The sequence below is a fragment of the Apostichopus japonicus genome, chromosome 21 (assembly GCF_037975245.1).
Source record: "Apostichopus japonicus isolate 1M-3 chromosome 21, ASM3797524v1, whole genome shotgun sequence".
Classification (NCBI taxonomy): Eukaryota; Metazoa; Echinodermata; class Holothuroidea; order Aspidochirotida; family Stichopodidae; genus Apostichopus; species Apostichopus japonicus.
In genome coordinates, this window is record NC_092581.1 from 20,480,667 (window position 1) to 20,507,987 (window position 27,321).

Genomic DNA, 27,321 nt, shown 5'->3' on the forward strand with positions numbered 1-27,321 from the left:
AGAATCAAAAGAAGTTGTCCAATAACTTCACTTATTGATATGAACTGTATGTAAGATCGCGTACAAATACTATAACTAGTTACAGATATTCAACACTTTCATATCTGTTGTACAGTATTAAATAGTAGCTGAACTTCTGAAGTAATACTCATGACTCAGCGGAAACCAGCAACGTTCATTCTTGGTATACGGCCACACGAAAAGGGAAAATCCCGCAGAAAGGTAGACTATACAATTATAGGTATGACTATGTACCCAATAGAATCATAGGGGTGCGGAGTTGTACACTACTCTCCCCTTTCAACCTCACACAATAATTCAAAGCAGTTACTGTTACGACCGTGCATTTAGTCATATAGTGCGAGGGTGGGGCTGCGGGGCACAGTTGATCATGGGGCACAGTGAATCACTTCATATAATTTAAAAGAAATAGATTATGTATAGTGCCATCTAATTTACCTTCACACTAAAGCCATTACCCACAGAAAAATTACCAGTGTAGCTGCAGTACCAAAAAACTTTGGAAGCATTTATTGTTTTTCATTGTCTATGTGTAAATTGTTGCTGCTCATCATCCAAGCGGAAGCTAGTCACTTCGCCCAACAACCATTTCGCCCAAATTGCCATTTAGACCAACCTTACCATTTCGCCCAACCTTGTTGGTCATTTCGCCCAACCAGCATGGTCATTTCGCCCGAAAAAACGAGTCTCTGACAAACTGGCAGTAAGAAATCTGAAAATCAATTGCACAAAAACTGAGAAATTTACAATCACAAGAAAAGGAAATGACAGTTGGAAGAAGTGTAAATATGTTGGAAGCTTGCTGGGAACCGAAGAAGACATTAACAGAAGAATTGGTATAACCAACGGTGCTTTCAACACACTGTCAAGCATTTTTAAAAGCAAAAACATAAGCCGGAACATTAAGCTTAGGATTTTTGAGACTTTATTAAAGAGTATTCTTTTGTACAATTGCGAACTGTGGGGCACAACGAAGGATCTTGATCGCAAAATTGACACTTTTCAAAGGAGACTACTTCGAAATATTCTCAACATTAGATGGACCAATAATAATTGGTTATCAAATGATGAGCTTACAACGAAACCAACCAAACACCTTGGTCATCGATAGTCGCACATAGAAGATTGAGATTTTTCGGTCATGTAGCAAGACTTCAAGAGGACGCTCCAGCAAAGGTTGCTTTAAGAGAAGAACTGAGACATACTGCTAAACCAGTTGGAAGGCCCGTGACTACATTGCTTGGAAAAATAAAGTCGCAATTCAAGGACATTAATATTAACAATTTCGAAGAAGCAATAAACCTTGCGCAAGATCGTGATACGTGGCGGAGCGGGTTAATCACTGAGCATGTTAGATAGACGAGACTCAACTTACTACTTACTACCTACCATTTCGCCCAACCTTGTTGGTCATTTCGCCCAACCAGCAGGGTCATTTCGCCCGAAATGGGGCCGTTTCTATCATTTAATGGAGTATTTTGGTAACAAAGTACTTTAGACCATGTATGTGTTCAGGGGCGTAGCGAAGGTTTTTTTGTTGGGGGGGTGTGGAGAATTTGATTTGCCGACGGATCTGGAAGTGGTGACTGAAATGGGGGAGGGGTCTAAGGGGAGGGGGTGTCCCCTCCCCTTTTGAAAATTTTTAGTTTTGAAACGTCCTTAGATGCAATCTGGTGTATGTTTTAAGTCAAATTTGATTTGCCGACGGATCTGGAAGTGGTGACTGAAATGGGGGAGGGGTCTAAGGGGAGGGGGTGCCCCCTACCCTTTGGCAAATTTTTAGATTTGAAACGTCCTTAGATGCAATCTGGTGCATATTTTAAGTCAAATTTCAATTGCCGACGGATCTGGAAGTGGTGACTGAAATGGGGGAGGGGTCTAAGGGTAGGGGGTGTCCCCTCCCCTTTTGAAAATTCTTAGTTTTGAAACGTCCTTAGATGCAATCTGGTGTATATTTTAAGTTAAATTTGATTTGCCGACGGATCTGGAAGTGGTGACTGAAATCGGGGGAGGGGTCTAAGGGGAGGGGGTGTCCCCCTCCCCCTTGGCAAATTTTTAGATTTGAAACGTCCTTAGATGCAATCTGGTGCATATTTTAAGTCAAATTTCAATTGCCGACGGATCTGGAAGTGGTGACTGAAATGGGGGAGGGGTCTAAGGGGAGGGGGTTCCCCTCCCCTTTTGAAAATTTTTAGTTTTGAAACGTCCTTAGATGCAATCTGGTGTATATTTTAAGTCAAATTTGATTTGCCGACGGATCTGGAAGTGGTGACTGAAATGGGGGAGGGGTCTAAGGGTAGGGGGTGTCCCCTCCCCTTTTGAAAATTTTTAGTTTTGAAACGTCCTTAGATGCAATCTGGTGTATATTTTAAGTTAAATTTGATTTGCCGACGGATCTGGAAGTGATGACTGAAATGGGGGAGGGGTCTAAGGGGATGGGGTGTCCCCTCCCCTTTTGAAAATTTTTAATTTTGAAACGTCCTTAGATGCAATCTGGTGTATATTTTAAGTCAAATTTGATTTGCCGACGGATCTGGAAGTGGTGACTGAAATGGGGGCGGGGTCTAAGGGTAGGGGGTGTCCCCTCCCCTTTTGAAAATTTTTAGTTTTGAAACGTCCTTAGATGCAATCTGGTGTATATTTTAAGTTAAATTTGATTTGCCGACGGATCTGGAAGTGGTGACTGAAATCGGGGGAGGGGTCTAAGGGGAGGGGGTGTCCCCCTCCCCCTTGGCAAATTTTTAGATTTGAAACGTCCTTAGATGCAATCTGGTGCATATTTTAAGTCAAATTTCAATTGCCGACGGATCTGGAAGTGGTGACTGAAATGGGGGAGGGGTCTAAGGGTAGGGGGTGTCCCCTCCCCTTTTGAAAATTTTTAGTTTTGAAACGTCCTTAGATGCAATCTGGTGTATATTTTCAGTCAAATTTGATTTGCCGACGGATCTGGAAGTGGTGACTGAAATGGGGGCGGGGTCTAAGGGTAGGGGGTGTCCCCTCCCCTTTTGAAAATTTTTAATTTTGAAACGTCCTTAGATGCAATCTGGTGTATATTTTAAGTCAAATTTCAATTGCCGACGGATCTGGAAGTGGTGACTGAAATCGGGGAGGGGTCTAAGGGGAGGGGGTGTCCCCTCCCCTTTTGAAAATTTTTAGTTTTGAAACGTCCTTAGATGCAATCTGGTGTATATTTTAAGTTAAATTTGATTTGCCGACGGATCTGGAAGTGGTGACTGAAATCGGGGGAGGGGTCTAAGGGGAGGGGGTGTCCCCCTCCCCCTTGGCAAATTTTTAGATTTGAAACGTCCTTAGATGCAATCTGGTGCATATTTTAAGTCAAATTTCAATTGCCGACGGATCTGGAAGTGGTGACTGAAATGGGGGAGGGGTCTAAGGGGAGGGGGTTCCCCTCCCCTTTTGAAAATTTTTAGTTTTGAAACGTCCTTAGATGCAATCTGGTGTATATTTTAAGTCAAATTTGATTTGCCGACGGATCTGGAAGTGGTGACTGAAATGGGGGAGGGGTCTAAGGGTAGGGGGTGTCCCCTCCCCTTTTGAAAATTTTTAGTTTTGAAACGTCCTTAGATGCAATCTGGTGTATATTTTAAGTTAAATTTGATTTGCCGACGGATCTGGAAGTGATGACTGAAATGGGGGAGGGGTCTAAGGGGATGGGGTGTCCCCTCCCCTTTTGAAAATTTTTAATTTTGAAACGTCCTTAGATGCAATCTGGTGTATATTTTAAGTCAAATTTGATTTGCCGACGGATCTGGAAGTGGTGACTGAAATGGGGGCGGGGTCTAAGGGTAGGGGGTGTCCCCTCCCCTTTTGAAAATTTTTAGTTTTGAAACGTCCTTAGATGCAATCTGGTGTATATTTTAAGTTAAATTTGATTTGCCGACGGATCTGGAAGTGGTGACTGAAATCGGGGGAGGGGTCTAAGGGGAGGGGGTGTCCCCCTCCCCCTTGGCAAATTTTTAGATTTGAAACGTCCTTAGATGCAATCTGGTGCATATTTTAAGTCAAATTTCAATTGCCGACGGATCTGGAAGTGGTGACTGAAATGGGGGAGGGGTCTAAGGGTAGGGGGTGTCCCCTCCCCTTTTGAAAATTTTTAGTTTTGAAACGTCCTTAGATGCAATCTGGTGTATATTTTCAGTCAAATTTGATTTGCCGACGGATCTGGAAGTGGTGACTGAAATGGGGGCGGGGTCTAAGGGTAGGGGGTGTCCCCTCCCCTTTTGAAAATTTTTAATTTTGAAACGTCCTTAGATGCAATCTGGTGTATATTTTAAGTCAAATTTCAATTGCCGACGGATCTGGAAGTGGTGACTGAAATCGGGGAGGGGTCTAAGGGGAGGGGGTGTCCCCTCCCCTTTTGAAAATTTTTAGTTTTGAAACGTCCTTAGATGCAATCTGGTGTATATTTTAAGTCAAATTTGATTTGCCGACGGATCTGGAAGTGGTGACTGAAATGGGGGAGGGGTCTAAGGGGAGGGGGTGTCCCCTCCCCTTTTGAAAATTTTTAGTTTTGAAACGTCCTTAGATGCAATCTGGTGTATATTTTAAGTTAAATTTGATTTGCCGACGGATCTGGAAGTGGTGACTGAAATGGGGGAGGGGTCTAAGGGGAGGGGTGTCCCCTCCCCTTTTGAAAATTTTTAGTTTTGAAACGTCCTTAGATGCAATCTGGTGTATATTTTAAGTCAAATTTGATTTGCCGACGGATCTGGAAGTGGTGACTGAAATGGGGGCGGGGTCTAAGGGTAGGGGGTGTCCCCTCCCCTTTTGAAAATTTTTAGTTTTGAAACGTCCTTAGATGCAATCTGGTGTATATTTTAAGTTAAATTTGATTTGCCGACGGATCTGGAAGTGGTGACTGAAATCGGGGGAGGGGTCTAAGGGGAGGGGGTGTCCCCCTCCCCCTTGGCAAATTTTTAGATTTGAAACGTCCTTAGATGCAATCTGGTGCATATTTTAAGTCAAATTTCAATTGCCGACGGATCTGGAAGTGGTGACTGAAATGGGGGAGGGGTCTAAGGGTAGGGGGTGTCCCCTCCCGTTTTGAAAATTTTTAGTTTTGAAACGTCCTTAGATGCAATCTGGTGTATATTTTAAGTCAAATTTGATTTGCCGACGGATCTGGAAGTGGTGACTGAAATGGGGGGGGGGGGTCTAAGGGGAGGGGTCTACCCCTCCCCTTTTGAAAATTTTTAGTTTTGAAACGTCCTTAGATGCAATCTGGTGTATATTTTAAGTCAAATTTGGCACGGAAGAAGCTCCCGTTCTCCATTTCTCTATTCAGCTTTCCTTCTTTCTTCCCCTTCCGCTCTCTTCACCTTTTCTCCTTTTGCCGACAGACCAAAAATTTGCCGACAGCGACCAAATTATTGGGGGGGGGGGGTGTGACACCCCCCACACCCCCCGCTCGCTACGCCCCTGTATGTGTTAGGCCAGGGATTAGCCTAGTTTTACAATTTGATGGCAATTATTGTGCAAAACCATGGAGGGGCACAGTAGATCGGGGCACAATGAATCACCGCGACCACTGATGCACTGTTTCCCTCAGTGGCGGAGCTAGGGGTATTGGTGAGGGGGGGGCAAGAATGGTCTGTAGGGGCGCTTTCAACATTATCTAAGCGGACCGCCACCACAGGTTGGCGCGGAGCGTACAGAAAATTTTTGAGTAAAGATACTCCCTAGATCGCTGGAAATGACCCTTTCCGGGCCTTGCTAATTTGCAGATTAAAGAAGAATAAATAGGTGTCATCGCCATTTTGTCAGAAAATTACACCAACAGAATATGACAAATGTCAATAGGTAGATGAGAGCGCAATAAAAAGTCAATTATCGCGAATAAGTAAAAAGTAGCAAAAAGCTGAAAAGGGCGCCAGCAGTCCATTTGAGTCCGTCAGGGGGCATCCCCCCTGACTGCATGGACGCTCCGCCACTGGTTTCCCTGTTGATCTTTCGATTCATGCAAATCAGTTGAGGTAGAAATTGAATAAAAAGTAAGTATTGAACGTAGGCTATCATCTCAATGTGTTGATGTTGGCTATTCATTGTTGAGTTTTAGTGTGCTTACTACTATCAATTTTCTCGCTGCCTTTAAGTTTACATTGAGCTCTCTCAGTTTTCCCTGATGATCTATATATATATGCGAGTCAGTTGAGGTACATTTCGAGAAGAAAAAGTTGTATCTTTAATGGTTTAAATGTTTGGAGTTTAGGCCTATAGTCATATATAGTTGAGTTTTAATGTGCATATTAATCTTGCTGCCGTTTAAATCACCTTGAGCCCTCTTATTTCCTTGCCGATCTATTGATATATGCAAACCAGTTGAGGACTATATCGAAAAACCTTTCATATTTTGAAAAGTATAGGCATTGGTTTCAATGTATTTGATGCCAGTGCGTTGGGTATTAGCATTTTTCTTTTAACCGTGCTGCGAAACAGGGCAGAACTTGGAAGTGGAAAAGACTTTCTATGAGTGAGGAAATGTATACAGTGAGTTTAGAATTTCGTATTTTATATTTCAGTACCAAAGAAAAGTATAATAAAAAACAAAACTTTAAGTGATTGCGTGCGTTTCGAAAAAGGAATTAGGCCTACATAATGTTTGATCTTATGTTTTTCCTTATTTTTAAATGTAGGGGCCTAACAGCGGTATTGTTCATGGCTGAAATATAACATTTGATCAGTGCCGTCGCCAGCGACTCCAGGGAGTGACCGGGGGAGGGGGGGGGGGCTTGTGCTCCACCCAAAACCCCCAAAAATCGGGCACGCAGGTGCCCCCCAGATGCGATTAGTTTTTTTTTAAATACTCAAGTATAAACTTTTTACAAAGGACGAAATGTATTATGTTCATCACAATAACTAGTTGTTTTCTCTATAACAAGGTCACAGAGGCCTCAGCGTGAAGCGCTAGTGCCTAAACCTCACTACTACCCTGCATAAAGTTTAATTTAAATTTTCAACGCTCTTCTTCACTTTGTAAACTTCCCCCAAACCTTCATAAGATGAAGGGTGCTGAAGTATATGCTTCCGCTCCAACTATTCAAGCGGAAAATACATATTTGTTCTCTCATTATGCATTCACCAGATAGCACCTAATTGCATCTTATGACTCTTAATTTTAAGTTTTGTAAAACTTATTTTATCCGCCTCAATTAAAACATAAATATCCGACTGACTAAGCCCGAAAATCCTTGAACATAAAGTTGCGTCCATTTTCAAAATATAGCACCAGATTGCATCTTAGAACCTTGAATAATCAAAAGTTTCTCAAGGGGAGGTGGACACCACCTCCCCGTTAACCCCCACCCCCAGGACGGTTTTCACAAATGAACATTGTACCACCTATTTAAGTGTTTCTTCCCCCCCCCCCACCCCCCGACCTTCTGTGCCCCAAGTTGAAATGTCTGGCGAAGCCAATGCATTCGATGACTGAAAATGACAGTGATACTTGTTAAATTCAGTGGTTACAGCTTAAAAAAGGATTTTGAAAGTATTTATGAAAAAACGGCTCACATTATAAGACTAGACCACGCTTAGATGTGAGGTACTTAATGAATATGCAACACTAATATATATATATATATATATATATATAAATATGAACATAATTATATTTGTATTCTGGGGTGGGGTGTACTTTTTAATTAATTTCTTTTATACATATCTTTTTATTTATATATTTTGTGTCTGTGTAATCCTGTGCTGGTTTTTTTTATGGTCGGGCTTTTCATGGGGCATGTGCACTTCTTAGACCTTACCCTGTTATGTTATGTTACTCAAGTTTGAGTGTTAGATTCCAAATTTGAGTTAAATTGTTAAAGTGGTAATCCACAATCCGGGCTTCATCTACATTTATGTCTTTCCTATTTTGGAATCGCATAGATTCACTTAAGTTGTCAAAGCTAAATAAACACATGCCATGCGATTTCTACATTTAATTCCATTAGATTACTGCCAATACTTTTCTATTAAATGGAGAAAAGGCTCGCGCACAAAGAAACGTCTGATGCCGTTATTCTGATCTAGTTTCAAATGATGTGTAACAGAACTGTTAGACACCACCATCGATCCCAGAAAATACACACAGCTTGCTACCGTCGGTAATTAGACACTAGTGTACAGTCAATACATACAGCTACGGTCAGTATCCACAACACAGTGTACATAGCAGCGATGGACATCTCAGTTCTAGATAAAAAAAAATAACAAGGTATCACGTTTCATTACTGTCTGCATTTTGGAGCGACAAGAAAAAAAAAAAACTTCACTTGCCAGCAACGGAAAGTTAACATTTTGCAGAGGGCGGTACGCGGTTTGGGGAGTCTTCAATGCCTTTAAGAAAGTAATGAAAAGGGAGCGATTTAAGAAATGACTATTGTACATGCTTTCTACATGTTATACATTTCTGTATATATTTTATTAAGTTTCTGAGGTACGTGGATATGAACAGGCACTCGCAGACTTGACGAGACGGGAGGTGTGTTGAGCCCCAGTTTCAGAGTCAATAAAGGGACCTGGGGAAATCTGGAGTGCCCTCGGATATATGCGATGAAGGATAGAATGTTCTCATTTTCATAATATAGGCTCAACCTGGCTGTCTACGCTATGGGCACAGGGAATGCTTAACAGGACATGTGACAACATGTAGGCCTAATGCAGCGGAATCGTATGTATGTGACAATGTATAGGCATATACAGCAGAATCGTATATATATATATATATATATATATATATATATATATATATATATATATATTTATATATATGATAATAGATAGGCCTATGTATGCAGCGAAATCGTCTTTTTGTGACAATATATAGGCCTATACAGCGGAATACAGCGTATGTATGTGATAATTCGAGGCTTAGCAACAAGTCCACCTTCGGCGTTTTATGATTGTGTAGAGTTATGGCATAAAGAAAAAAACATAACATGTGAATTTGTAAATCCCAGATCCATTATAAAACTTCAAACCGATAATATTAATAAAGTTATAATGCAGACCCCAGCTTGTCCAACGACATGCCGGGTAATTATTGTAACTCAGATTTTGTGATTACTGCCAAAGGATAAATATAGACCTAAACTATACCGTATGTATGCAAAATAATGTGTGTTTTTCTTGAACTTGCAATTGAAATGTAATATTTTCAATATGTTAAGAAAAGAGCCTGTATGTATAAACACCTCAACGGCAAACCCATTTTAGCGTTATTTATGAGGATAAATTCGACACAGTATCTATCATCACTTAAGATCATACTTTCACGGTTTTCTTTTGATTGCAAATAAAGACCTTATATTACGTATTATACATGTAGTATTGCATATAACAATACAAGTAAATGAAGTCAAAATGTTTAGCATAAAATTATAATAATGTTCGTTTGAAAAAAAACAAACTACAAACAAACAATAAACGTTTTTCTACTAGCGTGATCAATATCAAACCTATACATTTGTATCTTGTTTGAAAATGGTATCTTGTTTGTAACTTGTTTGAAATTGGTGAGCATGCGCAACAATTGATTTAAAGGTATACTGCGGCAGCAGGCGATGCAATTGTAGCGTTTTGGCAATCCTGAACGGTAAATAAATTTCCAGCCTCCACCGGGATTCGAAAGCGGACCTCCTGCTATATATATATATATATATATATATATATATATATATATATATATATATATATATATATATATATATATATATATATGTATATATATATATATATATATATATATATATATATATATATATATCACGTGATCCTGCCAACACTATACCTTATCTACATATTGAATTGAATTGCAGATGGTTACATACAAATGTTAGTTAGAATTATTGCTATAAAATTAAAGATTGCAAAGTTTGTAATATAATTCACCATCAAATATGTAACATATGTCGTCATCATCATGCAAACAGAAACACAAAACTTAGCAGTATATTAACGGTGATACAAGCAGGGATGTGCGCAAGGAACCATGCAGGGGATGGGCAGGGCCCACCTCCCATCACAATGGTCGTGGAGAATGGTTGGGTCGGGAGTTTTTCTTGATTCAACTGTGGCAGAATTTGACCACTGCTACGAGTGTAATCCCAGGCCCTTCCCTTCCCAAATCAAAAAAGCTCACATAAAAAACATGTGTATTAATGAGCACATAATTGCGTCCAGAACAAGTTATAGACTTAACATATAATCTAAGTATGCATGAGAATGCACCATTTGATGTCGAATATTCTTCCTTGGGGAGGACCCTCAGACCCCTCTATATACATGGGAATATTCATTGAATCGCATCTGGTCCTTTCATCTGACTCCATCTCCACCTCCACCTCTCTCACTCTCTCTCTGTCTGACCTCGGATATGAATATTCATTGATTATTAAACAGCGGAGCTAATGAGTTTGCAAGATTTGATAACAAGTATGGAAGTCAGTTATATTAACGACTGGATCGGGCATTAACGGTTACGTGTCATTGATTCACGGCAATTTCGTAATGGCGTGCTGTTGCAAAATAAACACTGGTTTCAACTTCAAGTTCCAAACGATATGGGGCACCGTTGTGAATTTCTCTCGACGAGCGAAGTTCCTACAATCATCAGCGTTTCATATTAGCAAAGAAAAGAGTTTCTCTTTACATCGCGTATTCTTCACACCTCCGTCTTCTATGCTTATTTGCAAACCTCTCTAAAGAATACATGATGGTTCAGAACATATCCCTGATTAGACTGTTTCTATGTATTATCCGAATAGGCTGCATTCTCTCCAATCCCCCAACCCCCCACCCACCATTCCCCCCCCCCATTACGTAATTTGACATTTAGACTCATAAGGCGTTTTCAAAAGCCGAATGGAATTCAGGATTTGTGAACTTAGAGGAACTTATCCATCACGAAATAGTTTTCTGTCCAAGTCATTTAGATAGTCACCAATCAACTTGCAATATTGATGTAGGATTTAAACACCAATACTATGTCCTCCATTATACTGGTTTGGGTAACCATTTGTGTTTAACTGCAAGAAAATAAAAATTAAACAATTAACATTTCATCAACTTTAAATTATGCATCCAATATGAATTAAGGAGTAAATAATTAACTGCTAAATACTGCTCAACAGGTAGAGTATAAATATATATATATATATATATATATATACCCTATAAATGAAAATCGTAATGAGTTGGAAAATCAAGAACAGTGAAAAAACTTCAAGCCTCCACCGGGATTCGAACCACGGGCCTTCCGCTCTGTACGCGGACACCCTAACCACTAGGCTATGGACGCTGATTGTATGTCCAGAGGTTCGAAATCGGTAAGGAAGGTCGTAATTCAACTGTAGGCTTTTGTCACCTGTATCTAACAATACTAGTTCTGTGTTTGGTGACATGCCTTACTCTAGAGATCAAACATTATGCTAACCAACTCGAAATCATTTGTGATTCCTAACGCCGGATCTCGAAAGAGATTCTTTGAATATATATATATATGTATATATATATAAATAGTAGACAATATTCACATGGTGTCCGATTTCAGGTTTGGAAACTATGCCAGTAATAGTCATTCTAATGTACGAAATTAAGATATATAGCCAAAAAAGAACAAAACCCCGCAGATTATTTGATACATTAACTGAAATACAATTTTTCGAAAATGAAAAAAAAAGTAATTTACCGACGAGAGTTCAAGATTCGGAGGGGTACCATATTTGGAGTTCGTCTTTGGAATTGGATTCTGGAAAGGAATTATATGCAAATATATAATTATATTTGTGTCCTCGATAAATGTTCATAGCATAGCATTTCATTTCCAGACAACGACCGCCACAGTAAAATCAATCATTCATTCTATATAAAGATAGATAGACAGACAGACAGATAGAAAAGCTTACAACCTCTTGGACATATCTCATACATTATTTTTTTTTGTCATTTAAGTAAACTGTAACCAGTACTTACGAAATATGTCATGTTGGATATAACTTTTGCATTCTGTTGCATCCGTTTTTCAATATCATCTTCATCTTCGAATTGCTCCATCATACTCCTCCTGTTATCTATTCCTTCACTAAAAGTCACCTCTGGTTGATATTGCTTTGTGCCAACAGCAGTGTGTTTAGTTTTATTGTATGCGATGAGCCAGATAATTAGAACAATGATAAAAGCTAACCCAACTCCACCTGCGATGCTTGAACCAATAATAACAGCGGTTGATATAGTATCTGAAGATGATATAAATATGAAGGTAAAAAAACATACATATAGGAAGATTTTGCTATAATATTGCATAGGCTCGGTTTCGTGTTCCTTCATTTCAGACATTTATCGCATTTTTTTCAAATTCGTTGCAAGTCTCCGGCGAGGGGCGGCGAAGTGGCAATTCATTGTATTATTTACCTCAGAGACTGGGGTCATGCCAATCTCATCGAAATAGTATTTCCATACACTTCTGTTATTCTCGTATAACGATTTGCGATATAAAATTACAAGTCTATATAAGTTAATAGAATAAATAGAATATAATTACCGATTTTACACGCTGTGCCCTCCATTGGTATATTACTGTCTTGGTACGATCCAAATGCGCATGTACATGTGTACGAACCCTTTCCAGTATTTATGCAAGTGCCGTAATTCTCATCACATTGGTGCAATTCTTCATCACAAGAATTTAAATCTGTTATTAAGGAAGCAAACAACTTTGCAGATATTATAAAAAAGTATACAAGTCAAGTCTTCCATATACGTACGTAAGCTGGAATCATATAAATAGTGTATCGATTGAATGTAGATATGATGGCAATTGAGGTTAACCGTAATAATGATGATGATGATAATGATGATGATAATAATAATAATAATAATGATGATGTTGATGATGATGATGATAATAATAATAATAATAATAATAATTATAGTAATAATAATAATAATAATAATAATAATATATAAAAGTATATAAAATAAGAATAATGACGACGACAATGACGATGACGGTGACGATGATGGTTACGGCGACGGCGACTATGTTGACGATGATGATGATCATAATCATAATTATGATAATAAACAGTACGTTGCATACCAATACAATAAAGTGTTCGAGGAAGTCAGTAGCGACAAACTACAATTTCTATTTAGCCATGGTAACGATCACGTGATTATTGTGCACGCGCTTGTCTGTCCTCGCAAAATATCGACTTGCAGCCAAACATTTATTATTTTTGATAAAGTACACTTGCATTTTGTGTTTGATGGTTACTAAGCCATGACACATTTGTATTTGATTGGATACAACTCAGTCCATATAAAACAGAAAGTTTAAACACCTTGACTCCTTATCGTTTTGAGTGAAAAATTCCGTTAATGTAATAAACTGGAATGCTCCATGATAAACTTTATGTCATGTTGCATGTTTACATTTGGTAAACCATTGAGGTTCTAATCTATTTATAATTCCAGGTATACATTAGGTGGACTAATATCTAATATATTTGTAGGAGAACCATCTTACCTCTATCGAAAGAGATACACAAACTCTCTCTTTAAATGGATGTTTCATTATCATGTCCAATAATCAATATGAAGAAAGCTGTTAACCATGAATGTTATAAAGTGCAGTCTTTATCGTTCAATTGTCACTATGCCCAGTGTTAGTTCTTCTTTAAAGATGATTGTTAAACTCGTCCGTACACTTTGCTCCTTGCTTTGTACAAAATGGTAAACTTGTTAATACACAGTAGTTTCCGAAATGAAAAAGAACAAGAATTAGTTTATTAAGAATGATAACCTCATGGACTCACCTGACGCGTTCACGGAAGATCCAACTGTAAAATTGTACTGCATTCCAGTGAGTGTAAATCCAGCATCATTCCCGCCAGCCTGTTCCGTCATATTTCCAGCTATCTCGTCGGCCGTTAACTCCGATGAACTAGTAATGACGGTAGCTACGTCTGCTATTACACTTCCTGGTTTGAAGGATAGCACGAAACAAGTCACGAAACTGTCGCCATCACCGATGGTTTCAAAAGAAAGCTCAAACTACGAAAATAAATACATAAATACAAAATGTTACATATCATGTAATTTAATTCATTTACGAAACTTTGAATTTGTTGTCGATTGTTTTGAAAATTTAACCCTAGTATCTTATTATCTTTGAACAATATGTTAGCCACTAGTAGTAATAATAATATATAAAAAAATGTTTTAAAAATGTATAGTAATTTTGAATTTTTAGTCTAAGAATTTTAAAAACGTTAAGCTAGCATCTTATTCTTTTTTTGGACGATATGTTATCCAATAAGTAAGCATTATATATATTAAAATAAACCAAGCTATACATAAACATGCAGAAGTTTGAGTTTGTAATCTTACTTCAAAAAAGAAAAATAAAGCTAGCATCTGATTGTTTATGGAAAATATGAGTAATCGTAATAAATACAATAAACAATCATGTGCTAGCCTCATTTTTTTGGAAGTAAGATTACATAAGTCAAGCTTCTGCAGAATATTCACGTGCATCCAATTGTATACTTACAGCAATACAAATGTCTGCTTGAAGCTCTAGGAATTCTGAAGAGGAGTGGTCCTCATATCCCTCTTCAAATTTGGCTTCCAAAGTGATGATAACTTTCACCGAATCCGTTTCTGCATGAATTTGAGATATGGAGTATCACAATGGGTTATCACAATATCGACGTAGCTTCGAAGTAAATTATTTTATTTAGGCTGCGTATTTCTATATTGCAATTCACCGCTATAGAAACTCAGTATCATCAATCATATTGATAATGGCCAATCCTAGATTATTGTACCTAAGAACCTTTAGGCATATTTAAAAATAATACACTGTACAAATTGACTCTATCCAAAGTGTGATAGCAATTGGGGTGTGGACCCGGGTCTTCGTTGCTGGGGTGGGTGGGCATGGAGAGGGAGGGGGGGGGGACGTTCCGCCCAAAGAACTGTTTTTCTAGGTAGCTTACGTTTAAAAGCACATGCTTACGATATAGCGGGGGGGGGGGTGAACCCCTCCCAGGACGGACATCAGCCAACATTTCTTCCCTCCCGCCTCTCTATTGTCTATTGTTGGAGTGGAAATGTAATGATATGACCTACCGACACATGCACCATTCTTAAGAGTAAAACCAGGTTCGCAGATACAGTCTCCTTCCTCGCTGCAATATCCACCTATGGCGGATTCACAATCTTTATCTGTACATGCAGCATCTGAAAACAAAATGAAAAGGTAATAACGAATAAATATTAATGTATTACATGAGCACGAAACAAAAATTCACTAAATAAAAAGACGGGAACCGGAGATTGAACAGTTGGAAGGACTTATACCACAGTTATGATAATTTGATATCTTTCATTTTTGAAACTTTTGTATTAAAATAGTAGCATAAACCACTATAAGTAATTGGAATGTCACCCACACACACACAATCTGTACACAAACACATACACACACAATGTACAGATGAAAACTTTGAATATTAGTTTCAATGCAATTTTGTTTCCTAAAAATTGACTTCATATAGCACGTCGACTTACAATTGGGGTATGAGAAACATATTTCTGTAATTTCTACTCACCCAGGCAAAGAAGGGAATCAGATGGGTAAAAGTTTCCGTCCGTACAAACAGCACTTGGATTTCCAACAAGTCGTTTATTATCCTCACAACTGTATTCTATCACGTCTCCATCCTTGTATAGCGCTTTCTTTGGCTGCAAAGTCAATGGGGATTTTACATCCGGGGCATCGCATGTGCTATAGTCTATCGAAGAAAAACATGGACAGAACAGTTGTTACAATAAAATGTTCACCAAGACTCATTCTGTACGAGTTACTATTTTTTTCTGTTGGTAAGACGGTAATGCGCCAATGTTAATCTGAAGTAGAATCTGGCTCTATCTCTCTATCTCTCTCTAGCTTCAATGAATTTTAATTAGCTGGGATCGAATGGATGGCATGAAATATTTTATTCTTGTTTTGACTTATTGATGATGCTGAATTTTTATATGGCCATGGTATAACATCCATACCTGTATAGTTGCGATAACAAACGAGCATTCGTTTTGATTGTCTAAGTCGTAACATTAAAATATATATTAGATAGTTACCGAGATGTTGCTATTTATCTCAGTAAGAGTATGCTATAAAGTTAACTTGAAACGTATTTGTACAAAGCGATATGTTCTACCCTTTGTCATCTGACTAGAATCTTCAGAAATAGTTTAAATTCCAATTTAACAACACTTTGTACTTTGATATCGAGGTTTTGAAACACCTAATCTATGATAATTTATGGTCTAATTCTCTTTTGAACCTTTTTGTATCCCAACATATTATTCTAATTCTTTCCTCTTTCTCTACTATCAGTGAAACGTCGTCTATGTGTAGTATAGAACAATGTTGAAGACAATGTATCTATATATGGCCGTTGGAAACCTGACCTATCCCCTCTCACTTCGCCACTTCGCCAAAGTACCTTGCATACCATGTAACCAGGAAGCACACCCGTTTTTCATTTGATATAACAGAGGTAGCAAGAAGTCAAAAATAACAATATATTCCATTATACACACCCCTGTCTGTAGTGGTAGCGATGGCGGTTGATTCGGTAGGTGTTGTTATTTTTGTTGTTGTTATTACTGTCGTGGTTGCATCTTGTAACGTTGTCTTTCTAAACGTCCTCCCATCTGGCGTGATTGGTGTTGTCGAAAATACGGTTGATTTAATATCCGTTTTCACCGATGTCGTGTCAACAGCTGTCGTGGGCACGTCGGTCGGCTCTGTTGGAGTACTTGGTGAATCGGTTGACGAACTTGTTGATCCTGAAGATACCTCTGTTGATATGCTACTTGGTACTACCTCTGTCGTGTCAACAGCTGTCGTGGGCAACTCGGTCGGCTCTGTTTGAGTGCTTAGTGAATCGGTTGACAAACTTGTTGATGCTGAAGATACCTCTGTTGATATGCTACTTGGTACTACCTCTGTCGTGTCAACAGCTGTCGTGGGCAACTCGGTCGGCTCTGTTTGAGTACTTGGTGAATCGGTTGACGAACTTGTTGATCCTGAAGATACCTCTGTTGATATGCTACTTGTTACTACCTCTGTCGTGTCAACAGCTGTCGTGGGCACCTCCGTCGGCTCTGTTGGGGTACTTGGTGAATCGGTTGACGAACTTGTTGATCCTGAAGATACCTCTGTTGATATGCTACTTGGTACAACCTCTGTCGTATCAACAGCTGTCGTGGGCACCTCGGTCGGCTCTATTGGAGTACTTGGTGAATCGGTTGACGAACTTGTTGATTCTGAAGATACCTCTGTTGATATGCTACTTGGTACTACCTCTGTCGTGTCAACAACTGTCGTGGGCACCTCCGTCGGCTCTATTGGAGTACTTGGTGAATCGGTTGACGAACTTGTTGATGCTGAAGATACCTCTGTTGATATGCTACTTGGTACTACCTCTGTCGTGTCAACAGCTGTCGTGGGCACTACGGTCGGCTCTATTGGAGTACTTGGTGAAGCGGTTGACGAACTTGTTGATCCTGAAGATACCTCTGTTGATATGATACTTGGTACTACCTGTGTCGTATCAATAACTGTCACCTCGGTCGGCTCTGTTGGAACACTTGTTGATTCGGTTGACGATATTGTTGGCATGCTTGAAATTTCTGTTTGGGTAGTTAGATATTCAGTTGATGAAATCACTAGTGTCGTAGAAACATCTGTTGAAGTAGTGTCTGTGGTTATCACTGGCCCGGCGGTAGTAATTGTTGAAGCCTTTGAGGTGGTTGGGTTCTCAGTTGTAATCACTGGTTATGCGAGAACAATTACAACAATATATTATTGATATAATGATATGATAGTAATGCTATTTGAATTGATAATTCATTTCATATCAACACATTTGCGAGTTTGTAATGATGTAATAACTACAAAGGCACAGTGTGTGATCAACAGGCACTGATTGTGTAAACGAAATCTCCTAGAGTACGATTTATTTGGAATACACAGAGATGTAACGAAAATTGGGTAATGGAAATCGTTACCAGTGGATGTCATCACGTTGCTACTTTCCTTATCACGGGGGAACCAAACTAACAAACACTCACTTAAGAATAGTTTGGACGGGTTTACTGCTTGACCACACGCATGTGGCATGTGTCAATTCAATTGCGGTGTTTCTGCATTAAAACGGTCCGTCTTCAAAATGGGGTCAAGTTAACTTGGACAAATTTGAACCATGTAAAAACATTGAACTATATTTTCAACTTACAATTACAACTGAAGGCTTGATTAAATTGACCATTTTCGCAAGAAGTAGTGACCTGCGGATTACCATCCGACTGGTATCCAGGTAGACAAATAAGGTCGACAGTGTTGCCATGACTCACTGGCGAATCGTCATCACTGACTGTAGTAGAATGATCTGGCAAATCGCAGTCGGCTAAAACAAAACGGAAGGCAAACTATATCAATTAAGTTAATGATTTTGTTGACAATATTTACCATTACCTGTATGGTATGAAACATGACAATGAACGAGGTTAAAATCATCTGCATGTAGTTATTTGTAGGAAGAATACAATGAAAAGTCTTCTTTAGTAAGTTACTCAAACTCGAACTCATTTAGGTATAATCTTCCCTCTTTCCAAAAGTCGTCGGAAAATGTGTCAGGTATCAGTTTCAGTTTTAGTTTATCCTCTTTATATCCTCTTTTGAGGTATGAGAGACTTATTTACAAGCTTTTACACTAATTACACGAATTCAAAGCAAATAAAATATGATTGCATTGTGTTCACAACGGGCCCGCTCCAGAATCTTTCCGTTGTACTCTCATAACCTAGTGCGGTGTAAAACAACTCGAATATACAGATTGGTATGGCTTTACTGATAAAGCTTCAGATCATTATGGCCTTTCAAAATTACTCACTCCATGAAACAATTAGTAGCAACGTTGAACTAAAAACGTATGATTATGAAATAACGGACATGTAAATGTATCAAATTCAAGGTATTATAATAGGATAACAACCAAAAGCGAAAGTGTTAATATTACATCTATTCAGATCAATATCGTTAATTGTACAAGAATTATTTCTTGGGAAGAAACCAGGGAAATCAAATCATTGCCCCGATCTGCGAGTCTTGTTGGAAAATCTTTGAAACAAAAGTCATTTGTGTTTTGCTCAAAGTTTTATTTGCTTTTAAATCTAACATCTAAAAATTGCCTAATCGGTTTTTCCCCCGGCAAATTGAAGATCGATTGGTTATTCTATAATGCAACCACTTGGTTATAATGTCATGGAATAATTGGAAACTGAACCTACCTTTGCAAGAAGGCACATCAGATCTGTCCCAATTACCATTATTGCAATATGTCGTAGTAAAGGGAACGATCGTTCCTTCCACACAATAATAAGTCACAAGGTCTCCATGGAGAAAGACCTCGGATGAAGTTTGCTGTCCACTGGTACCACTAAAAGATACATTCGATGGTAACTCAGATGAAACCAAACATGGAGCTAAGAAGAAGAAACAAATTGGTCTCAAATAACATCTTGGTGAAGAGAGGTATTATTGTTCGTTTCTCTAATATTAAGGGGATAACATTATCATTCAAAGCTAAGAGAAGATAGAACAAAATGCTGCTTAACACTGCCTTGTCGTAAATCGTTAACGTCCATAGCCCATAAGGTGGCATAGTAACGGGTTTGTTACTTGGTGGAGACTGGATTTTTTGCAGAGTGTTAGGTTTTTTTTATTTAGCGGTTGTTATGTACATGATACTTATATTTATTATAAAGTAGCGTATTCACTAATTCAGGTGTGTTAACAAATGTCTATAGGATCTACATTTCTTCAATAATTATAATCAGTGGTATGGTCGCAATAGTCGCAATGAAACCTAGCAGTTGGAAGGTCCTTGGTTCAGTCTTTGCCGGCCGAAGCCAGGTGGGGTTTCTGAAATGATATTGGAAATTGTAAATGGGCGAGCTAAACTGCAGTCAGCCGACGTGATGTGTAAGCGATGAGGCATTCAGATTATCCAACATGAATATATAACCGTTTAGCGTCACAAAAGAATAGCTGCCTACCAGGTCGATATCATTGTAATTCTACGTTAAGCTAATAACATGTAGGTTTTGTATCTCTGTCAGACACGCAATATAGTTGCTAGTATCGTATAAAGACGCTCCATCGGTCATTACTATTATGACAAAGCAATACATGTTGATGTTTTCTTTTTACTTATTGTTTCCCTTCACCATATACAGTAGACAAGAGGGTGTGGACATACCGAAACATTTTAAGGCATATATGTCTTGGTGCCAGTTGTAATCACGGTTAGGATCACAGAACGAAGTTAATCCTTTAGTGTTCAATGAATAGTCCGGTGAGCAGTCGAAATCTGTAAGTGACGTCCATTCAGGGTAACAGTCATTCGTGTTATTTTGGCCCGACGGTAGAGTTGTTTTATACGTTAGATTAGGATCAATGGAGCTTTCGCCTAAATAGCATGTTTCGTTAGAACAAGCTGTAGTAAACACAAATAAAGAGCATCGTTAGTGTAAGAAAATCAATAAAAATTGTCAATAAAACGTTCCACAGTTTTTAACAATAAATTAATTATTAGGACAAATGGTGTTCGTGAAATCAACGACGATCAAGTGACAATTGCATTTTAAGGGCTAAGACTATTTCTCTCAACTGAAAAAATGATGACGCGTCCTGAATGTTATTGACAGCTTAGTCTGGTTATTTGATTAAAACATCATCAACCGTGCGGTTTATTGTAATGATGTAAGCATATTGTCCATATGAACTTGATAATTCCTAGTAAGCATGCTTGTCCATGTGAACTATATAGTTCACTGTAAGCATAATTGTTCATATGAACTATATATTTCCAGATCTGTAAAACCATACGAGAACTGGATGTAATGAAGATTCCAAAATTCCAATAACAGAAAGGCAGAATCAGAAACATTAAACGTCAATTGTTACAGCCGAAGAGCAAACTTAGAAGCGGGGTAACAAAATACATATATGTTTAACAGAAGGCATGTCTATTTATTACATTAACAATTATTACATTTTTGGAGGAAACTAGCAAATGTGGATTTCCTGATATTATAAAAGATGTAAAAAAAAACAAAAAAACAAAAAAACATTTAAAGCAAATACATAAATATATATATATAAATATATATGTAGTGAAATGTATTTTTCGTTTTTTCGTTTTTCGTATTGTTGTCTGTTATATAACATTTGGTAACTTTGTTTGACCATACCTCAAATTGTTAAGATTCAGCTGCATAATTATTTGCTCATGTTTAAACGAGTACCTTGCGTGATTGGCTTGTTGAACCCTCGTGATTTATGTTATGTAATAGGTCCTTTTCAATGTCCTTTGATATATATTGGGCGCACACGGAAAAGGGACGACTGGCATTGGTTGCGTTTAGCCAGAACACATAAATTATATATTAAGATCTGAGATCCATGCGAAGCCAATGGAAAGTAATGCCACGTAAGCAGTTGGTGATAGTGGTTGCTGGAAGTTCTCGACATTAAAGGGCTAAAGAGGTATTTTGGTGTTTATATATTATAAGTTAAATGCTTTCTTCATGTGTATTTGATGGTTCATGTTTGTGCAATAGTGAAGTTTGTGTAGTTTTATTTATGCCAAAAAACAAATTATAAAAATGTTGTATTTAGTACTGTAAGTTTTCTATTTTTGTATTTTCGATAGTTTTACGGGAGTTATAGTCATAAAACGAGTGCGGAGCCAATAAATTGCGGTGACTTTTACTTCTTGTTCGAAACCATCCGTCTTTTTGCGTCTTGCCACGACCGGTACAGTAAAACTCTTGGATGGGACTTCCGTGCGTCTTCCAGGGAGTCTTTCTTCAATAACATATCGGCGTGGAAATCTCCGAGAACTTCATTCTACCACCATCTTCGACTAGCTCTACATTATTTGCAGCCAAACTACGGCAGACGTGTCACGGCCTCCATATCCATCCATCATATAGTATTTAATATACCAGTTTGAGCGACGTCCTGGCTATACCATAAAACAGGTATTTTGTTATTTTGCGGAACTGTTGAAGTAGGTTGCTATCTTCGTATCGTATCGTATCGTATATATATATATATATATATATATATATATATATATATATAGGCTTTTATATAAATAGGTCTATATATATATATAGTTCTATTTATATATGTCTCTCTCTCTCTATATATATAGGTCTATATATATATATATATATATATATATACATAGGTCTATATATATATATTTATATATATCATATATATATATATATTTATATATATATATATATGTATATATTTATATATATATAGCTATATAGAGAGCGAAGAACGTTGTTATTTGTATATATATATATATATATATATATAAATATATATATATATATATATATATATATATAGGTCTATATATATATTTATATATATCATATATATATGTATATATTTATATATATATATATATATATATATATATATATATATATATATATATATATATATATATATATTTATATAGCTATATAGAGAGCGAAGAATGTTGTTATTTGTTCAATTGTCTGATAAAATTATGAACACTATATATGTTTCATAGAAATTCAAATCTCAACGACTTTGTTTTCACTGTTAATAAACTTGAAATCATGTTTTTCCTTCCGCTGGTATTTTTTTGAAGAAATTTCGCACGCAGGTATAGAATAATTATATATAAGAAGACTACTCACGAGCCACGGTTGTTTGACCGACCGTAATTCCTAATAGCATCGCTACAAACGGAATGAATCTTGCTGCCGAGTCGAATTTACACATTGCCAATGTTGATGATCATATGTTCCAGACAACAGTTAGTTAGCATCGGTGATATATTTTTCAATTCAGGAGAGTTTTATAAGAGCTGTTTTATCATCCACCAAAGTCTCCAGTTCAATATGGTTCGTATGATAAGTATGGTTCTAATTATGGAAGCTTTTCTTTATAAATGCAAGCCTTGTCCTCAAGTGTTTTTGTGTATTTAATGGAAGATAACACATTGTCTCGCATGGCACATATCTCTTCCTTAACCATTCCGCCCATTATATCAATAGTGTCTGTGGACTTTGCCTTCGATTATAAGGTTTGAACCTAAAGGACTATGGTAATTTATCATTCAAGTATAACCAGTCATACTGTGTTGACACATGTAGCATGTAGCCTACATCTGGTTTTGTCAGTATATGAAATCGTGAACGACTTAGGAAAAAGTAATAAAATGTATCAATTAGTTGTAAAATATGAATCCACTTCAATAATCATTCAGCAACAAAACGATGCGACATCATAAATTCAACACCAATTGTATTTATTTAATGACATTTGTGATACATTTTATAGCATAGAAGCAAAAAATTATTCTAAATCTTCTTCTGATTTTGTACGGTTCGATACCTGCAAATTATTTTGTTTAGGATAAAAGTAGATCCCATGTGATTGGCAAAGGTATTGTTCACATTTATCATTTAGTATCAAACTACAATGAGCCCGTAGCTATAGACCGTGCATGCCCTCTCCCCCTTTGTAGACTACTGTGCCCTTATCTGTACCACCATACTGTGTACAAACACTTAACAGGACACTCGTTTTGTGCCACTTGTGTTCCTTGGTGTTCCTTGTATTCAGAATTTCTGTCTACAGACCTGGAGCAATAAAAGAGAGCTCTATCACCTGTTGTCAAATTTTAACCATCAATCAATACATGACATGAATAATCTGTTAAGGTTCTATTAATTTTTATTTGCCAACAACCACTAACCTTTACACACCAAAAAGGCTTTGATTACATATGTCCCAGCATTAAATGACGAAATATAATACTGCCACTTTCTCATACCAATATCGGAAGATTTCTGATAATTTGGAGACATTAATATTTTGGAAAGAAGAAGACATGAGCAATGTACCAAATGTACCCGGATGAGAAAGTATTCGTACTCGGTACTCGGCTTCTAACACGTTGTACTCGCTTCCTTAAAAACAGTTTCCGGACTATGATACTTGGTACTCGAAACCTCAAGTATACTCAGAAGTACTCGGTACTCTGATAAAACTACTTGACTAATACAATACTGATATATTGGACAATGCTTATATATCTGTATACCCTTAATGTCCTATGACTTTCCGTTCTTGATTTGTTTGCTTATGTTGAAGGTTTCTCTTATATTTTTTCACTGAATATTTGCTCGTCATAAATTATCTTAGGTCTTCATGGACCACAAATACCAAATTTCTTCTGCTTATTGTGATGTATTTTATGAGACATCTTATATCCAAATTTCATATTAAATGATAAAGGTTAGAAGATAACGTATATGTTATTATATAATTGCAGGTAAACACAGTCGTCGATATCCAATGTATGTGTTAACCCACCATGTTACAACTAACATTTAATATGATTAGTCTGCCAGCGGATTAATGATTTATATGAGGGCTCGGGGCCAAGGATTAGCTGGGGCATTTAAATGCGAGGGAAGCGATCAATTGCGAAACCACACTAGCGCAATGATAATCGGTTTCTACATCTTCTTGATGACATTGAACTCATCACATTTGAACGCAACGCGATGTGTGCACCATATTGTTGAATTTTGATGGGTCCCTCATGATCCGGTCCCTGGGGCTTTATCCGCCCTCAATCCAACTGGCATTACGTCGCTGTGATTCGCAACGAACGTTCCTAATGCTAGCGCTAACACGAAGACAAAGTTAATATTGCACTTACCATGAAGTGTACGTGTTGAGCGTTACCATGTGCGTACAGTATCTTCGGTCTCCGAAGTTAGAATTGTCATTTAACTATGATTGAAGATTAAACTTTGTATTCAGAAGGGTGCGATGTTCATGGGGAGATGTTGGGGGATTCAGGCAATCTGCATTGTTTTGAAATATATTATGTTACACTTCCCCCCCTTTCTCTCTCAAACTTGCTCCTGAAATCTTATACATATCAAAAACAAGTCGAAACTAAATATTACACGAGGCACTATCCTGTCTACGGAAATGTTAGCATTGACGTTGATATGATTGTTAGCCACATGTCCAACACATTGGAGTCTCCGTCGTGGATGTGTTGACTCATATTTTGAATTACAAAGGTACAAATTATGCACTGAAGTTTCTAGTAAATATTCTTCAATCATTTGATAGCGATCTGACTTCTAAGTTTGGCAAACAGAACATTTATTACTATTTTTGTTGTTTGCTTTCGTTTTAACAGTTGATAATGAAAGTTTGCAAGTTTATTAGTTTGACCTAGGAGTTATCAGTCAAGTGTGTTAGGTTTTAGGCAAATTCAAACTGAGGCTGACTATTCATACTATAAATAATGATAAGAATGTTTTTATTAACTTTTCTGATAGCTATCTGCGATTGAATTACGAATGGTTTCCTTAAGATTGATCGAAATCAAGTTCAGTAAGTTACTTGATGAGATTAACATGTTCTTCACGAGTATAACTGGATTTAATATATAGTTAGACACGTTACTTTATGATATTCCCATGTAATTCACGAATATAACTGGATTTAATATCTAAAAAAATAATATATAGAAAAATTCAAGCGAAACTTTTTCACTTAGTAACAGCATCAAGTACTTTGGACGATTATTATTAAATGATATCCAATGGGAATAGGCACAGTTGTATTTGTCTTTCACTGGTTAAACTTTAATTAGCTTGTGTCTCGCCAGGTTTACACAATTTATTGAAAATTTTTCACGTAACAGTAACAAATTTAACAGCAAATTAAAACAAAGAAAATCAAAGAAAGGGGAAATAGAAATAAAATAAAACGATAAATGCAATGCATACCATGAATACATTTGACAGCCAGTTTGTGTATAAAAGAAATTATGCGATAGAAGCTGTGGACATGTCCCCCCGCTTTTGGGCTGTGGGGACGTAACAAAAAGTATCGCCTCACTTTGAGGCCTCTAATGAAATAAAATTACTATCATGAAAATCACTGCTTGCACGTGTAAAAAGAAAATGGTAAGGCCGAATGTTCAGTATTGGCAATATCGTCCAATGTCTCACTAAAAATGTTGATGTGACAGAGGCTCTTCATTACAGTCTCTTGAATAAATCGAACTGATTTGACCTTAATCCGGATATCGAAGTATTAAATGTGTTGTAGCATGACGTCATTCTGATGCCAATGTGACGTCATCTTCGGTTGTTCTCTCTGGTTTCGCCCCCCCCCCCCCCAACTGCACCCAAACACACACACACCTCGGAATAGCTATCTACGCCAATGAAGAAATGAATCTAGGTTATGACTTACAAAAAATATCGGTAACTTATTATGTTGTCATACTAAACGGTACTGGAATGACTGATTGCCGTGAAGAAAATTATTTAAGTTATTGAATATGATTGACGTCTCATAGTTGTCAAGAATAGTTTACTAAATTATACCATATGATTCGGCAGGTGGTTATTATGTTGAATAGTTCACTAGTGATGGTCTGTTACTAAAGCATTACTGACCACCAAAATATTGATTTAAATGTAGGACAGTGTTTAATGAAACATTGAACTCGAATTACATATATCACTGAACTAGATTAAATATCCGAAACAAAACCAAGTTGAATTTGTGGGAACTATTATGTTATTGCAGAAAAACATCATATCTGATTAAATTTTGTTAACAATCACAAGTAACTATACGATTTCCTAAATAATTACAATATTAGAAGCATAGTTCAATGATTCACAAAGTTTGATTATTAAGCATAAGTAGCAGAACATTTAAGATGTAATGTACTATGTAAACTATTGCATTTCGAGGCAAGTAACATTATTTAAATATAGATAGACATTTATATATTAGAAATGTCATGTAAAATGTCCACGATTATTGTAATTTATACCTGAAAAGCATTTCACATCGGTATTACGCTTACTTTCTTGTTATATCATAGTTTAATCTTAAGGACAGTTTAGAAACAAGAATAGAATCTTATTGGATTGAATGACTGAATGATGAAAGAGAGTGAGTTAACGAGAATAAGAAAATGGACCTTTGTCTCGGAGATAAGCCTAGACTATTCATCATTCTATAGCTTACTTAGCTAAATATATGTTTGTGGCAATCAAAGGACAACATTTCGATAGTCCTACTTTGGTGACCAAGATGACAGA

The 27,321-nt window shown here is 37.3% G+C and overlaps 1 protein-coding gene across 1 annotated transcript; it reads right to left on the bottom strand.

The window, feature by feature from the left end:
- Window positions 1-7,659: 7,659 nt before the first annotated feature.
- On the bottom strand, window positions 7,660-23,191 carry LOC139963228 (uncharacterized). The gene is made up of 13 exons (XM_071963813.1): window positions 22,861-23,191; window positions 20,370-20,606; window positions 19,399-19,593; window positions 18,345-18,515; window positions 16,645-17,880; window positions 15,651-15,833; window positions 15,169-15,279; window positions 14,588-14,697; window positions 13,851-14,088; window positions 12,575-12,724; window positions 12,007-12,269; window positions 11,723-11,782; window positions 7,660-11,060 (listed from the first exon to the last, which is right to left on the bottom strand). The coding sequence occupies exons 1-13, from the start codon at window positions 22,943-22,945 to the stop codon at window positions 11,004-11,006; spliced, it is 3,096 nt and encodes a 1,031-aa protein (XP_071819914.1). The 5' UTR covers window positions 22,946-23,191; the 3' UTR covers window positions 7,660-11,003.
- Between the last annotated feature and the right edge of the window lie 4,130 nt (window positions 23,192-27,321).